The sequence below is a fragment of the Crotalus tigris genome, unplaced genomic scaffold (assembly GCF_016545835.1).
Source record: "Crotalus tigris isolate CLP2741 ecotype Arizona unplaced genomic scaffold, ASM1654583v1 scf7180000024340.7048381, whole genome shotgun sequence".
Taxonomy (NCBI): Eukaryota; Metazoa; Chordata; class Lepidosauria; order Squamata; family Viperidae; genus Crotalus; species Crotalus tigris.
Window position 1 is genome coordinate 3,753,891 of NW_024100510.1, and position 17,209 is coordinate 3,771,099.

The 17,209-nt window shown below is 36.5% G+C and overlaps 1 protein-coding gene across 7 annotated transcripts in view; it reads left to right on the forward strand.

Moving 5' to 3' along the window:
- FAM228B (family with sequence similarity 228 member B) overlaps positions 1-17,209 on the forward strand; it is a 30,072-nt gene that overhangs the window by 8,028 nt on the left and 4,835 nt on the right. For 2 of the 7 annotated variants that reach the window (XM_039326277.1, XM_039326279.1), the window contains exons 3-9: positions 1,202-1,303; positions 2,396-2,500; positions 3,715-3,837; positions 5,602-5,676; positions 9,129-9,326; positions 15,394-15,501; positions 16,837-16,924. In XM_039326277.1, coding sequence (XP_039182211.1) covers positions 1,202-1,303; positions 2,396-2,500; positions 3,715-3,837; positions 5,602-5,676; positions 9,129-9,326; positions 15,394-15,501; positions 16,837-16,924 — 799 coding nt within the window. Of the gene's footprint in view, positions 1-1,201; positions 1,304-2,395; positions 2,501-3,714; positions 3,838-5,601; positions 5,677-9,128; positions 9,327-13,490; positions 15,502-16,836; positions 16,925-17,209 lie in introns of those variants that run through there. The other 5 variants (XM_039326278.1, XM_039326280.1, XM_039326281.1 and 2 more) reach the window with 5 other exon arrangements.

Consider the following 17,209-nt stretch of genomic DNA (forward strand, 5'->3'; position numbering starts at 1 on the left):
TTTTGAACTTTGATGCTGGACAGGACCTCTAGGATTACTGTTGACAGCCAAGAAAAACTAATGGGTGATCAAATAAATAAATAAATACATCAAGCAACCAACCAACTCAGAGTTCTCACTTGAGTCACAAATGACCAAGCTCAAATTATCCTATTTAGGACATAGTGTGTGAACTATAATGCTAGAAAAGATGGATATTATTGATGAAAAGTGAGATTTTATATAAAAGTGAGATTTTATATAAAATTATCCAACATATAGAAGGACACATTTTACTAACGAACAATCAATATTATTTATGCAAAATGTAACTAATTGACTTTCTTGCTTTTTCCTTAAAAATGTTTTGCTTCTCATCCAAGAAGCTTCTTCATTTCTGAACAGCCATGACTTGGATGGTTGAGAATCTCCATAGACATAAAGTAATGTCAGAAAATACTAATAAAATATTTTGAACTTTTATAGCTGTCCTTCATTTATTATTGTATTTTGCTATTTTTTTTTTCAAAAATAGGAGTCAAATAAAAGTTAGTGACTCTTGTTGGTGTTCTTCTGGAGATAAATAATACAAACATGGAACATGGAAGTGCATACCAATCTTATTTAATAGAAAGTTTATATTCACATACCCTTGTGAAAGTAAATTATTTGTAAAGAATGTATTTGTTCAAAACTGTTTAACCTTTAATAAGAAAAAGGAAATCAAGTATATAAATAAGTTATGCAGTCTACATTTTTAAATACAGATATTCCTCAATTTATGACCATAATTGGGATGGGAAAATTCATCGTTAAGATGAGAATTGTTAAGTGACATCACGTGACTACACCCAATTTTATGATCTTTTTTGCCATGGCTGTTAAGTGAATCACCCTGGTCATTAAGCAAGACATTTCTTAGTATAACTGTAGTTCTTTGAACATATAAAACTACTATGAAAATCTTATATAGTAATGTTTTACTGTCTTTAATGCTAATTATAGAGTTATGATAAAGATAGAAAAAATGTATTTAGAGAAGTTATCTTACTAGAAAAATTCTTAAAAATATGGTTTATAAGGGTCCTTTAAGAAAACAGAAAATTAGAATTTAAAATCAATATGGCTAATCTTGATCTAATCTGATCTTGGATTGTATTGTTTTAGTTAGATTGATATCTCCATATAAGTATAGAATTAATGTCTTTCCCTAATTTAACAGAGCATATCATCACGGTCCACAAAAACTGGAGACTCAAGCATTCTAGATAAAAAAGATGACTTCACAGAGAAAACAGAATTGACACCTACTACATCTTACCAGGTATATGGATTAAACATTTTATTTCAGATCTCAAAGTAACTATCTTGGGGGAAAAAAACTTTACCAGTACAATGGAGTGAGACATTGCTTAACTTATATAAATCAAAGATTTCAGGCTATCTTAATGGATTTTTAACATATTACAATATAGGTAGTCTTTGGGTTACTACCATTCGTTCAAAGCTATTTAAAGTTACGATTGTAGTGACTGGTTGGTATTTATTATGGGCCTCATAGTTCTGGCAATTGCATTGTCACCGTCATACAATTTTGCAGTTGGCAAGATCATGTGATCATTATTTCGAATATTCATTGCTGGGCTTCCTACAAACAAAACCAATGGGGAAGATGATATGAGGTCCCTGTTTAATAACACCACGCTTCTCACTTAACAATGGCGTGGAATTGCAAGAATTAGTATCACTAAGCAGTGTGGTCATGTGACATCACAGTTTATACCATGTCATTTAGTAATTGGCAATTCTGGTCCCAATTGCCATTATAAGCCTATAGTTAATTGATGAGGTTCTTACAATCTATCTCATGTAACTGCCTCTAACATATAACCAACCATTTTTAAAATGCTCATTTGCAGTGATAAAAAAACTTTTTTTCTTTCAATAAAATCTGTTGTTTAATAATAGCATGCTGTTTAAATTTCATCTGCCACATTTGGGAAAAAAATATAGCCACCCTCAAAGACATTTCAAAAATAATTATTTTATAGAAAAATGCCTTTTCCTGTTGAATAAATGCCATTTATATAGTTATTTTTTTCTGATTTCTTACCTCAGTGTTAATAGCTCTTGTATTAGCTTTCAACATATTTTTCCAATTTTTTTTTAGTAGACCATATCATTTTATAATGTATCACAATACTAGTTATGACATAACACTAGAAAAGTTCTTTCTGTGCACATCAACATTCTGGTAACCCACACCATTTATTTGCAGTGAGTTACTGGAAGTTGATAAGTTTGGTAACCTTTGTATGAAACTATAGAGAGCCAGTATACTTCTTAAATCTGCTGAACATTATTTTCTGAGAACACAAAGCAACAAACACAACCTATTTTAACATTCTAATATTAGGACTATACAAGAGTGCCAAGGCAGGAGAGTACAGACTTAGAGTGGCTGATAAGACTTCGTTGCCCAAGAGCTCAAATGGAACAATTGATGCCAGATCTGAAGCAAGTAAGTTTGGATGTGAATATGTCAATATTTTACAATGTAATATTATCATATAAGTATTTACTATTTTTTAATATGTAATATTATCATATAAGTATTTTACTATTTATAACAGTAAAAGAAGAGTTTCATCTTAGTCATGTTTTTAAAAATCTAGTTAATAATCATAAAAGTTCTAATATATGATATTAATATTTCTAATACATATGTTATCATTTTAAATGAAATACATTTTCATTTTTAAATGGTCTTCCTCTTCCTAATCAATTCATTCATATTTGTGTTTTGTAATTTGATCCTCATTCATTTTCTCTATGACCAAATTATGTCAACATATAGTACTTTTTTCATTACTGTCCTTTGCTTTTATATTCAGTCAACATTCATTCAGCATCCTTTCATTCTTAATCCTGCCTTGTCTTTCCTTATCACATGGATTTCTCAAATTATTCCTACTACATTCGATTTACTTTTATCTCTCCTTGACATATTGACTCTCATTTCCTTAAAACAAAGTGGGCACAACTTCTTTGACAAACATTCATCCAAACCATATGCAATCCACTACAAGCTTTCTATTTCTATTTAAACATCCATTTTCTCCTTTTCTTTCTATTAAGGCATACAAATTCATTCCTTTGCTATAATTTTTCCCATTCTATTATAATTTGCAGTTGTTAATTCATTGATTCTTGATATACTAATTTTCAGATCTGTGTTTTCAGTGTATATTACTGTTTATCTGACATTCACTGCAAAGCATTTGGTCCTTAACCAATAAAATGTCATTTTCTGCATAATAAAAATATGTGCATGTTCACATCCCTCCAACCAAAATACCTTTAATACCACCGCAAACATTCCTTATACATTTGTCTATAAATATATTAAGCAACTAAGACGTCCTCACCCATCTCTGTCTTACTCCTTGCTCAGTATTCAAGTACATGCTGAGTATTTCATTTATTTTTATTCTTGCTTTTCTTCCATTATAAGCAGGAATTATTTGATTATCCACATATGCTGCTTTTCATTTTAAGGATTTTTTTAAAAAAAGATCTATGAGAGAAATTAAATAGAACCCACAATGTATTGTAGTTTCCTAATTTAGACTAATATTGTGATATACTGTGATATCCTTTGTATAGTTAAGTTTGATTTTTTGGTAGCTAAAAGTTTTGTTCATTCACTTGGTTTCTTTTTATTTTTCAAATAAGTCTTTTCCAGGAGTTACTAGATTCCTGAGTAAATCGCAGAGCAAGGTTTGCGGAGCTAGTCAATCTGAAAAAACAAAAACTTCAGAGAGTTGGCTAACACAGAAGCACTTGTCCATTGCACAGGTACCAATGTATTGGGGGCACTGAATAGAGGCAAAAACCAATAACTGGCAATGTTTTGCTACCTCATAGCAAAGTGCACATTTCAAAAGGCCTTAGAAGGCAAGTGATCCATTTTTTTGAGTTCCATGCAGTTTATTGAATGTGTTTGTTGGAGATTAGAACAAATTGAATTCCTGTCTGCTCTTACCACAAAAGGGTTGTAACATAATCAAAATGCAACCAGTCTCTTTCTCATACTGTGGTTGCATTTTGATTATCTTACAACACTTTTTAAATTACGTGATTGATTTGAATATATATATATATATATAAGCCTGAAAGTAAGATTTAACAGATCAATTCTAGCATGCAGATCCACAGATGGCAAGGAGGTGGACATGGCCTACGTCTCTACAGAAAGGAACTTTGCTTGTGATAGGATATGTATTTCACAGAGACCCCAATGAAACGCTTAATGTGGAATGCTTCATCACTTCTTCCTAATATGGGTTTGCCTCAGCAACAGATCCCCCAATGGACAGCTGAAGATGCTTTCCTTCTTTGTCATAGACAATAATAAAAGACCCAGTAATGGGCTCCTCCCACTCATAGCCTTTCATAGATCACTTGGTTAATCTGCTTCCAATAATTATTTGCTCTGAATAGTAGCCATCAAGCTCCTATTCACCCTTTCTAGTTTTTTCAATACTGCCCTCAATGTCCTCAACTCACAATCAAAACTAAGATTAGTCCGTTTGGCTTTTTGAAGAAAAGCGATGATGACTTTTTCTCAGTTTGATCTTTAGAGTTGTAGACTGGTTTTCATATTGTTTTAATATTAAATACTGTTTTAAATATTTAATTTAAGCATTTCAACATGAATATTGTTTAATCAGTTTAGATTTAATATCGGTGATAAATATAGAAAATTGTATATTATTAATAAAAAGTAAGGAGAACAGTTATATTGAGGCAGATTTTCTAATTGTTACCTTATCTTTACATATGTAAAGCATAATAGAGTATTTAATTGTTCTCTGGAGAAATACTGAATTTACGTTTACGACAACACATTATTAAAACTTTTATTGCAAAACCTATGAATATTATATTTATTCCAAATTATTTCAGGGATCTTAAAGCATTTTAAACTGTCATCTCCAATCATCAAAATCAAATCTTCTTCTAAATTTTTCTACAGTTCAGGTAGTAACAATAATGGCATCTGTCATCACTTTCATTATACTGAAATTCAAAATCCACTTAGGGATCTAATCCATCTGTGCTTCTTCAGATACTTATTTTTAATTAGATTTCAATCCCTCTTTTCTTTTAGGAGTACAAGGCAGTATATATCATTTTTCCCCTGCAGCAACAACCATATAATTCAGCCCATTGGTTGGGCTGAAAGACAAATCTAGTGAGCTGCTGTAGTTGAAGGTGGATTTGAATCTGGGACTCATGTTATGTTCCCAGTCTAATATCTTAACCACTAGACCACACTGGATCTCTGAAAAACTAGCCTGATCTGTGTGTTGGTTCTTGTGACTTGTAGTGGATCAACATCTGAAGAAATACAGTTTGCCATCCTTATGATATAGTAACATCATTGATGTACCAACTTAAATTTCAAATAAGGCTTTTCATGTAATTTTATTTTGCGTTTCTTCTCAGTGGCATGGAATTCATTGTATCTTATAGAGCTGATCTGGTTATAAAATTAGTTTTCATAAGTATGTTTAATATAGTAGTTCTCTTTCACAGATTTTACTGATATTTTATTAGGCTTTAGTTAATGAAAGCCAGGATGTTATTGGTCCCATTCAATTGCTGCTGGAAAAAGAAAGCTGCTTTATAAGGGTAAGAAATAAACATTGCTTGCAATGTAACTTTCTGACTATTGAGAAAGATATAAAAATACGTGGACCAGAAATCCATACCTGTGACCCTCATTCATGAAGAGAAGATCTTGTTTTTTGACTTTTGAAATCTTATTGTCAAATAACAATTTTCTATAAAAATAAGGAATAAAAACATCAGTGTTAAGTCTCCCCCTGCCCCCACTATTTGTCCTTTCTTGACAAAAATCACACAAATGAAAAAGTTTGTAAAAGATCTTGTTCCTAGTCATTTAAAAAAAATTGTGTGGTGTTATCTCCTCAGAGGCCGCCAAAGCCCAGGGCCTCCCAGCCCCGTTCCCCTCTGTTGAGCTCTGCAGCTGTGGTCTCTAGGTTTTAGTAAAGTGTCTCTTCTAGCAGAAGCTCATGCGAAGTGAGGAGGTGGCAGGCTCTTGTCGTCAAAAAAGGGGCTTCCAGGAACAAAGATGACCAGCCTCTAGCCCCAGTAGTCAATGCTATGGTGGTATCTAACAGCCCCTGGCTGTCATAGCAGCAATAGTCAGTGATTCCCCAGCGGCCGTTTGGAAACAAGTGGGGTGGGGAAAAGCCCCGGCTCCAGGCAGCAGTAGAAACACGAACAAAGGTAGTCAGCATGCTGCAGTAACAGCTCGTCTGTCTCCCCCCCCCCCCAGGGCAACTCCCCACAATGTCTAAAACTTGCACAAGCAGCGATAATCACAGTTTGGATGGCCTCCAGTCTTCACAGCAGTGATGACCAGCCTCTCCTTCTCTTCTGTTGTTGCTTGCAGTCTCAGGTCTCGTCGGTGTCAAACCCTTCCCCCCTTATCCTTTATTATTAAAATCTGAAGTTAGCAACCCCAGTAACTTTCTCTCTCCTCCCACTCTCTCTTGCCTCCGCTTGGGATACCCCCCTTGCGAAAGAAAGCAATAAAATTCCACCCTCTCACGCTCTCCTCCCCCTCTCCTTCACAGGAAGGGATCAACTTAAAACCTCCAACCCCTCTGTCTTCACCTGGCCTCTTTCCGACAAGCAGCAACAACTCCTCCTCTGTCCTTTCCTCCCTTCCTTTTCTTTCCTTCCTCCTAATCCACGCTTGCCTCACGCCCCAAACCACCAGCAGCTGTCCAAGCCTCCCTCCCCCCCCAGTAAAGCTCCTGCAAAGACTTTCAGCCAGCCCCGCTACAGTTGTTATAAGCTTAAATTTTCAGTACTGAAGTGTCTTTTACATCTGATCTTTTACTTTTCAGCTATAAGTCTAAGATAGCTTTCCCAAGGAATAGTGGTGTGTTGCTGATCATTCTGGCTTGCAGTGCAGTTTGCCGTTGTAGAGCATCACATCTGGAGGGTTTTAAATTAGGGAAGGATGATGTAGATTTTATAACTATTAAGTTATTATTTAGGTTAATTAAAGCTTGCGAGCTTGTTTTAAAAAGAAAAGGGGGGAAAATGGATGGATAAAAATTGGGTAAAAATAAAAAAAAAGATGGGTACTGGAGTTATCTATGACCCCCTCTTTGCCCCAATGCCAAGATACTTTCTTTACTGTTAGTCAAGGACATTTTTCTCCCAACAAAATCTCCTTCCTAATTCCAATCTACTTCTGAGTCAAGGTAATCCAGCAGTAAAGTGGGGTTTTCCACTGGAAAACAATATAACCTCCTATGCAAACATCCTGATTCTTATGGAAGAGGAGCCAGAAGGAGATCAGTGATCTGTGAGGTTTATGCAGGACTGCCGCCTCCTAGTCAGCATGGGGCTTGGCATTTCTCTGGTTGGTGTATTGATATTAGAGAAAGCAAAATTTGCCTGAAAACCAAAGGGACTGTTTTGTCTAGGAAATACCAGTTTCATAGAAGATGTTCCATGAGGTTGATATTCCTGTTTGTATCCACAAGAAGTTAACCTCATTGTTTGTCCTCATTCTGGACCCTACATTTGCATCCTGTTATCAACATGCAACACTACTGTTGCTTCTCCAAACAGCTTCTCTGATCCATGAAGGAAAACACATCACTAGTGGTGAGATGAAAAGTCCAATCTTGATATCTATCATTCAATAGATATATTTTTATGACACTTTTATCTAGGAAAGCCATCTGTCTGCATTGTCCTCTCTGTATTACTTATTTATTTATTTGTATTCTGCCCCTATTATTTTTTTCAAATAACTCTGATATTTTTCCTCCTCCTGTTTTCTACTCAACAGCCCTGTGAGTTGAGTTAGGCTGTCAGAGAGTGACTGGCCCCAAGGCTACCCAGCTGGATTTCATGGCTACTTTCTCCTGCTTTCTAGTTTGGTGCCTTAACCACTAGATTCTGTTTTTATTTATTTATTTATTTATTTATTTATTATTTTTATTATTTCCCTTTGAGATAGATTAGTCTTAGCTTTTCCAAATTTACCTTGACATAGCTAGTAGTGGTCACATAAGTCTTTAGTATTAGAGATTATGAGAGCTAGTTTGGTATAGTGATTAAAAATTCCGGGCTAGAAACCAGGAGACTAAGTTCCAGTCCTGCCTTAGGCCCAAAGCCAGCTGGGTGACCTTGGCCCAGTCATTTTTTCTCAGCTTCTGAAACACCTTGTCAAGATAACTGCAGGGACCTATCTAGGCAGTCTTCAAGAATTGGACATGATTGAATGAAGTAAATATATATTACATATTTCAAGTTAGATTTCATATTCAAACAGTTGAAGATGAATTGTGTTTCTAGGGTTGTAACCAGGGAATACAATGCGTAATTTTGAGAAATATTAAACATAGGAGTGGGAAATCTGTAGCCCTGCAGAAACTGCTGAAATACAGTTCCCAGGAGCAACAGCTAACATGCCAACAACACCTGTAGTGCTACAGATCACCTATCTCAAGTAGCCCCAAGAATAATCTCATATTTATTTGATTTTTTTTTAATTATGACAAATGGCAACCTTATCTAAAAAAAAAAAGAGAAAGGTGAGAAAAGTTAGAATCTCATAGGTATATCAACAGCCATTAACACTAAATATAGTAGAGGTTTGATTGATAATCTATATGTTTTATATCCCTTAAATAGTTTAATACAGTATACTAGTATTTCTTGTCAAGGTAAATATAACATGATTTTAGTTAAGAAGACTCAAGCCTGTACCTGGCTTCTTTATATACTGTATATAAAAAGTCCAACAGATAAATTATATATTTGTAGCAAATAAGATGTAATCTACATATTCAAGTATCACATAATTGATTTCCTGTGGCAATCACATGAAATTGCAGTGGCTTGTAGGCACTAGCAATACATATTTTATATATGCAAGTGTTGTCTTTGGGAGAATGTTATAATGTGTGAAGTATTTATTAATTACTAGTGTTTCTCAATTTCTATGATTTATACTGTTAGCTTTGTTTTAAAAGTCCACGATTTATTTATTCAAAACTACCTTTCTTAATAATAGTTTCTCTGTTAATTAGGAAGTAGACAGGTATTTGAAGCACAATGATTTCTTAGCTCTAAGGAGAAGGGAAATGCTGTACAAGAAATGGTTTGAAAGTGTTTCAAGACCTCTGCTTCAGAAAATTCAGGACAAAGTTGACAACCAGTCAAGCAAAGAAATAGAAGAGAGGAAGCGAAAACAGCTCTCCCTTTATCTAAACTATTGTAATGAGAAGGTATCCAAAAAAAAAAAAAGGTGTTATTACTACAAGACATTGGGAAGATGTTTGCAAAACGTTTGGATTTCTGATTTGGATGAAAATGGAAATTATTACTAGCTCTTTATAAAGTTATATTTATTTTAATAGCAACGTGTGAGGGAAAATGTGTTGTTTATTGTGCCAGTTTAGAATAACAATTAGAATTTCATTTATTTTATGTTTTTAATTTCAGTAAATAGAGCAGTGGTGGCAGACCTTTTGGCTTAGGTGTCAAAATTGGGAAAATGCCTACCTTGACTTTTCTGGTGTGTCAATCAAAAAGAAACAATTCTCTATCTCCCCTGACCCCATCTAGGCTACACTCAAAAGTGGCACATTTGAGGCTGGGAAGCAGAGGCCTTGGCCTCACGTTCAGCCCTAATGCCATTGCTGCCACTCAAAAAGGCCACCGTGCACCATTCCCCAAGGACATAAGCCTTGGCATAATTGTTCCCACTATGTGGCACTCCCCAGGATCTGCTGCATGCTGCTTATCTTCAAGTGGTGCTCTCTTTCTGTTGACGGGCCCCTGCAGCCTATCTGAGGCTGCTCCAAGTTGCAAAAGGCCTTCATTCTTGAAGCAACTTTGGAGAATGCTCTTCCATGGACTCTACAGCCTCTGGAAACTGTAAAAACACACTTCCTTCTCATACAATTTTCAGACACTCTGGGAGCTGTATGAGAGCACAGCCCTTTTGTAAGACTTGAAGGATTTAGAATCCATGTGAGAGCACACCTCATTCTCATTCAGCCTCCACAGCCTCTAAATTTCTGCAAGAATGGGGCATGCTTTCGAGAATTATTGTTGTCAGCTGTTGGTGAAGCCAAAAGATCATGATGTGTCAATGATACACATGTTGTAGGTTCACCATCGCTGAAATGCATCTAAGACAACTTGGAACGGCCAGCTCAGTGCAGCCAGCTCATGGCCAGCTTGCCACCACTAAGTAACCTCAGCTAACTCACTGCTGTCAAGTTGCCACAGGATAACTCCACACGGCCAACTCACTGTGGGGACAACTTGCTGCAGATGGATGGAGGGAGAGCTAAGTGGGTGGGCAAGCAACCGGGTGGGCAGAGCATAGAGTGGCAATGGAGGCTGGGGGGGGGGGTGTCCCATTTTGACACTCCCTGCTGCCACTGCCATCACACTGAGCTGCACGCCGAAGAGGCTGGGGACAGTGGCAGCGGAAGGGTGTGTGTGTGTATGTATGTGTGAGAAAATGGGGTGCTACCAGCCTCCATTGCCACCCATCCCACCCATTGCTGCCACCACCATCCCTGGTCTCTTTGGCTCAGAGGGTGGCAGCAGCGGCAGGGAATGGGAAAATGGGAAGCTCCAGGCCACGACTCTGTGCTCTGCCCACCTGCTCGCTTGCTCACCCACCTACCCAATATACTCTTCCTCTGGCTGCCCAAGGGGAATTGTCTCCATGGCAAGGTGGCCCTGTGGAGTTGTCCTATTGTGACTTGGCAGTGGTGAGTTGGCCTAAGCGACTTGGTGGTTCTCAGATGGCCACATTGAGCTGGCTGCATCGAGTTATCCAATTCCACACTGAAACAGAATAACATGCTGCTTGTTTAAAGTGAGGCATAGATCATTGGAAATGGAGGAAATGAGGCCTGCACAGAGAGGGTCATTGTATATAATATATTCTGAGAATTCACTGAGCTCTGGTGATGCCTTCATGTAAAACACCTTCAGCATTACCTGGGTTGAATAGACAAATGTAGGACCAACTAATCAAAAGGACGTTTTCTTGTGAACAGAAGATGATTTGGTTTTATTTTGTCACTTAGAGTGCAACAAGGAGCCTGTGTGCAGGAACATAACAATGCAAACAGTAAAGTTTGGCAGCCTGTCCTCGTCTTTCACTTATTTTGGTACCATAATGATGAAAATCCTGGCCCTTAATAGTTGCCTATTTCTTGTCAGTTGCTGCACTTCAGGGTGACTCTGGGACTCTCTGCTATGTTTCATTTTTTTCTGTAGATGGGTGGAAAATAAAAAGGGGAAGGGAAAAATATATTTTTTCCTCTATAAGATCTGTTTTAGAGAAAAACAATTACTTCCTCTGATACATATTGTAATGTATTTTAGTCAAGTTACTAATTTCCTTTTGGGTTCATTAAGGTGGATGGTTTATTTTTTTTCTTGAAATAATCTCTATGCCAAAGACTTTATATGCCAAGCTGTGAAAATGTAGTGGCAAGATTAGTGTGAAGGCAGCCATCTACAGTATCTGTGAAAAGAAGACAAGCTGCCTGCTTATAAGAAAAGACAAGGGAGCATAACTTGCAGAGCAAACCCAGAGGGATTATTCACTCTAATCCACAACATCAATGAAGTGCATGGAACTCATAACTGAAGAATGGGGGGAAAAGACCAGTTATAAGACTTGAATCAGTAGATACAGAAAGTTGCATTTAAGTTGCCCTCATGGACTCATTGCCGAGCTTTGAACATAAAGTACAAAGTTAACAACCATTTGTTTAGTGACTGAAGTTATAACAGCACTGAAAAAAGTGACTTAAGACCATTTTTCACACTTATGACTGTTGCATCATCCCCATGATCATGTGATCAAAATTCGGATGCTTGGCATGTATTTATGACGGTTGCAGTGTCCGGGGATCACCTGATCACCTTAAAATTAACCTTAAGAGCAAGGTCAATGGGGAAGCCAGATTCACTTAATAACTGGAGTGATTCACTTAACACTTTGTGGCAAGAAAGTAAAATGGGGCAAACGCACTTAACAACTGCCTTGCTTAGCAATTTATCAATTTTAGGCTCGTTGTGGTCATAAAAGTCAAAATCAGTCAGGTTATTTTACTTGCTGCAGTTAATGGGTATTTTTCAAGTTGTATATAAACTACATAGCAGCGGATTCGAGTCAAGGATTGCCTGTCCTGCTGCTCTTCATCTTCTCTTCATCTTCTCTTGTGGAGGGAAGGCTTGTGGCAAGGGTGAAAAGGGGCTCTTAAATTCACAGATGTTTATTCTTGAACATCTTATTTTAGGAATGAATCAAGAATTCAAAGGGGGTTTCTTACATATAGCATCGGACAATCTCTGCTTGAATTCTTGCAAGGAGAATTACATAACTATAGGCAATTGCATCAAGAGACCTTGTCTTCTCTTCCCATTTCCTAAAGTCTTTACTGACTTTTAGAATATATATAAGACTCTATCTTAGAGAAACGGGATGAAACAGCTGGTGGAACATTCTGTGAAAGATGTGTGTGTTGGAATGCTTTGGCTATTTCAGTTGGGTAACACAGGCCAATCTTTTCTACCATTGTGGAACAAATGACACGTCATTAAAGGTTATGAACTTTGTAGTTAACTGAATGATCCCTGCTAACTAAATATATTTCTGGCTTCTATTTCTTTCCCAATATGATCCTCTTCCCCCGGTAATTAGGACTTCAGATTTTTTTCAATTGGAGGGCTGACATCAATCAATTTTGAGCTTCATAGTAAAATTCCCAGGGAATTTGACCTGGGAGAATACTCCTCAATACAATCAATATAAGTAACCATAGTTATTTCTATTCTTGGTTTATTTGCTTCAGACGTGATAGTTATTGAAAATATCACATATATACAAATGTGTAAGTGTGTGTGTATACTTGGCTGATCTCCGTTTATGTATGCAGTATATATAAATGCAGACCACATATTAGACTTCTGCTTTATTTGGGTTCCTGATTTGCTATATTTATTGTCCAGAAATGTTTGGATAAATTATTATTTCTATCCATCACGTACAGTCTCAAAGGCAGTATCAGTGAGTAAATTTAATACCTTCATTTTAAAAGAGAGATAGAAAAATCCTCAAAAGGCAAAAATAGAGATTTGCAAGTATGAAAAATGATTATGATAAATGATTATAAAGTGTGTACCATTTCTATATATGTGCATCATAATTAACACGTGATTGAATTTGCATATAAAACTGCATTCTGTCATTTTAAAGTTTATTTGTTATTTCAGTCTTACTTAACTGCCATTGACAGTAAGAAAGAATGAAACTTGTCTTTGACTTTCTGTTATTATCTAGTATATTTTAACATTCTATGCTTTTCTGCTCATATATTTGTTTTCTGCTTTCCTTGTATTTTTCCTTCTACTAGGCTTCTTCTGCTCCAGGATCCTCCGTCTCATTATGTGTGCTCCTTCCTCCATTTCATCCACTTTTTGAGTCCCAGAGTCCTCCCTATAGTTCCTATTTCCCTTCTTTTCTTCCTCCATTTCCCTTCTCTCTCCTTTCCATTTCTCCATCTGCCTCCCCTCCAATTATCGTTCTCCCCTCAGTCTTACTTCCTCCTTCTGTTCCATCTCATTTCTTTCATTTGCTTCCTCCATTTCCCCCTTATCTTCATTCACCTTCTATTTTTTTCCCTTCACCCTTCCTACAGCTGTCCCCCACAGAACTGGTCAGTTCTCCAAATGCTTTGCCATCTCTCCCAAAATATATAATTCCCCCTGTCTCATCTCCTGTCCTTCAATCATCTTCTCCTTCAGCCACGGATACTTCTTTGGCCTCACAAAATCCTCCAGAATCCGAATCAAAATATGGTCATGACTTCAGTGCTTATCATTCCCATAACCCTTTCTTCCTCCCCGTACTTCCACCTATCCAGTCTCAGAGGAGGTATCAAGCCCGGCAGAAGAATACTGACAGTGTTAAATATCCCTGAAGACAGAAGATGCTTTGGGTTTCTTCAGCGCTCTGGCCCATAAATAAAAGCCACTTTTCTACGGTAGACCAGATTCAAATGTTTGTGGTTGTAATGCTTCCCAAATGTACAATGAAAATGACTGACGACTTAGGAGAAAGTTCTTCAGGAATCATTGCTAATTGTATTTTAAGCACCATGCAGTGAAGAAAAAGAACTAAGACATTGTGTAATTATGGATTTTATGTATTGTCTGCCCACATAATATTATTATTTTCCTTAATGTTTGTAATAGGTATATCATACACACTCTTTGAAGCAGGAATATATGCTATATTTTTTGTTTGGTGCAATATATTTCTTGCAAATCTATATTGAGCGTAACATAAAATTTTTACCAGGGATTAAAGGTACTCAGCTGTATGGGAAAGTTCATCAGTGCCAATGGCTTCAAAGTCATTTATAATGTAAATATACTGTATAATAGGCAAAAAAAATATATGAGGCTGTGCATAAAAATTCATTTGAAATGTGGCCTACATCTTACTCTAAAATTAAACCATCATTCCCCAATTTATGTGTTGTATTTAAATTCATTTCAAAAGCTTGCTTTGTCATGGTAACTTTCTTCTTTTTCAGAATAAGAAGTTAAGCTTTGCCTTATTAGTATCAGAACTATGGCATATATGAAGGGAAAGATTAAACGCTTCCTTCACATTTATTTATCTGCTGAAAATACCCCTGCTGTAAACAAAGACATATATTTTGTTTTTGTTTGAAACCATTTTCTGCAGTGTAGCAGAAATGACAGGAAGAAAGGATGGAGAGGAAATGGTTAACCTCCCTCCCTCCCCGTTGGTTGCAATGCACATTAAAATCCATGAAGCTCCTTTTTCAGGAGGGGAAAGGTCTCTAGTGATTAAAATAAAGCCCTCTAAAAATATGCTTTGTGGAAAGTGTAATTTGGTCCTTACTGTCTTGAATAACTAAAATTTCTTCTAAAAAGGTCCATTAATTTATAGGTAAAGGGCAATTGCCGTCTCAAAATGTCAACCTTGGTAATGCTGAAAAAGTGTTGGGTCTTCATTTAATACAGTTTGTATAGTAACTGAAATACTTGGTTTTTGTATTGGCTTGAATGAATTCACTTTCATATAAAGTGGATAAAAATATCCTGATTCAGTGGTGTTGATTCACATGGGTGATAAAAATAAACTCATTTTATTGTAAGAAGATGTTATGAAAATTGGGACTATAAGAGTAATTTGTGTAAGATATTTGTATTAGATGTTATTTAAGCTATCAAACAGGAAATATTTACTGTCTACTCTGAAGTAATAATATGTGATGGCCATAGGTTCACCGAGTGCTCTTTCTGCTCACTCAGGGAGGTGCATTTTTAGAAAGTTATAGTCCGTCATCTTATGATCCTTTCTTCCTGAAGACTTCTCCAGATTTGTGGAAGGTGAGAGAGACTGTGCATTCCCATTTTCCTGATGAGCTCCTATTGACTTTCTTAGACTTCTGTGAAAGACGGGCTTGGGTTAGAGATTTTAAAAGAAGAGGTGGAAAATACCTCACAGGTATTTGTAGGTAGTTGTGGTATTGGCTTCCTGGCTACTGAAATTTAAATAAAGACACTTCATGGCAGAGCTGGCCTTGCCTTTCCTGTGAGGATTCTCACCTTTCCCCCTTCCCAAGTTTAGAGCATGTGCAGTTTTTGTAGTTTCCAGTTTCTAGTTGCTTAAATAGAATGGATTTGTAATTTCTAAGAACATAGAAGGGAAGAACCATGAAGACAAAAGAAAGTATTATACACATTCGAAATGGATATTGCTTATTACTGCTGGAGCATAATTTACATAGTCTTATAGAGTAATTAGAGAATAACACATTGCACAACTAGTTTCATCTTGTTTGCCTCTCTTTGTGGAAGTCTTTTAAATGATGGTGAAAATAAAGTGATAAAATATTCAAGGTAATGCTCACATCATACATAAAAGATTAATTGGTGTAGTTACTCTTATATTATAGATTAGGGAGTGAAATTAGAAAATGTTGGCTTGCTGAATGCTACCCAAGATGTTTCTGGTTGAGCTGAAGATGGAGCAGTCAGTCAGAGGGTTTATCTAGTACCTGACTCAGCTGCATTGGCCGGAAACCAGATCTTTTTCAGGGAGCCCTTTATTTGGCTATGCCCAAGAATAGGAGGACAGAAATTCAGTATCTAAACTTCACCAGTTGTGAACCAAGTAGGTTTGATATCTTTTTGCAGAGCAACATGACTGCACTTTTCTTTCAAGGTTCAGTGTGGAAGCTTCTAAATGCTCCTTGATGTATATAGCAACTGAACTACAGGTAGTTCTCAACTTAAAACAGTTAATTTAGTGATCATTTGAAGTTACAATGGCACTGAAAAAAGGAATTTATGACCGTTTTTCACACGACCACTGCAGCATCCCCATGGTCATGTGATCAAAATTCAGACACTTGGCAGCTGACTTGTTGCAGTGTCCCAGGATCATGTGATCACCATTTGCGACCTTCTGACACGCAAAGTCAATGAAGAAGCCAGATTCACTTTACAACTGTGTTAGTAACTTAACTGCAGTGATGCACTTAATAACTGTGGAAAGAAAGCTTGTAAAGCTTGTAAAATAGAGCGAACTCACTTAACGACCATCTTAGCAACAGAAAGTTTGGGCTCAATTGTCATAAATCGAGGATTATTGGTATAGATCTGACTAATTTGATGTTATGAAGTATTAAAATATTAATACTAGCTATTTTCTCCCTCTAGGCATCCGTTCCTCCTTTACGTGACCCCTTGTTAAAGGAAGTAGAAGGAAGATACATCGAAGCCAGCATTATGCAGCAATGTGAAACAGGTTCTGTAATATTTCTGTTTGCATCTGATATTCTTCAGGTTTAATGTCTCTTTAGAGACCAGGCTTTGAATTATTCTTTCATCTTTCCCTTTTGCATTAATCTTAAAATAGCATGACAATTTGAAAATATTGGAAACCATTTCCACGATGTGATATATACAGCAAATGATATGTCTGTAACTTGGGGTTGGGGGGAAGATTGGATTTAGCTGAATACTATACAGGTTTTGTTTTTTCATCAGAAAGTTTGCCTAATGAGGAGAAAAAAACCTTTTTTCTATATGC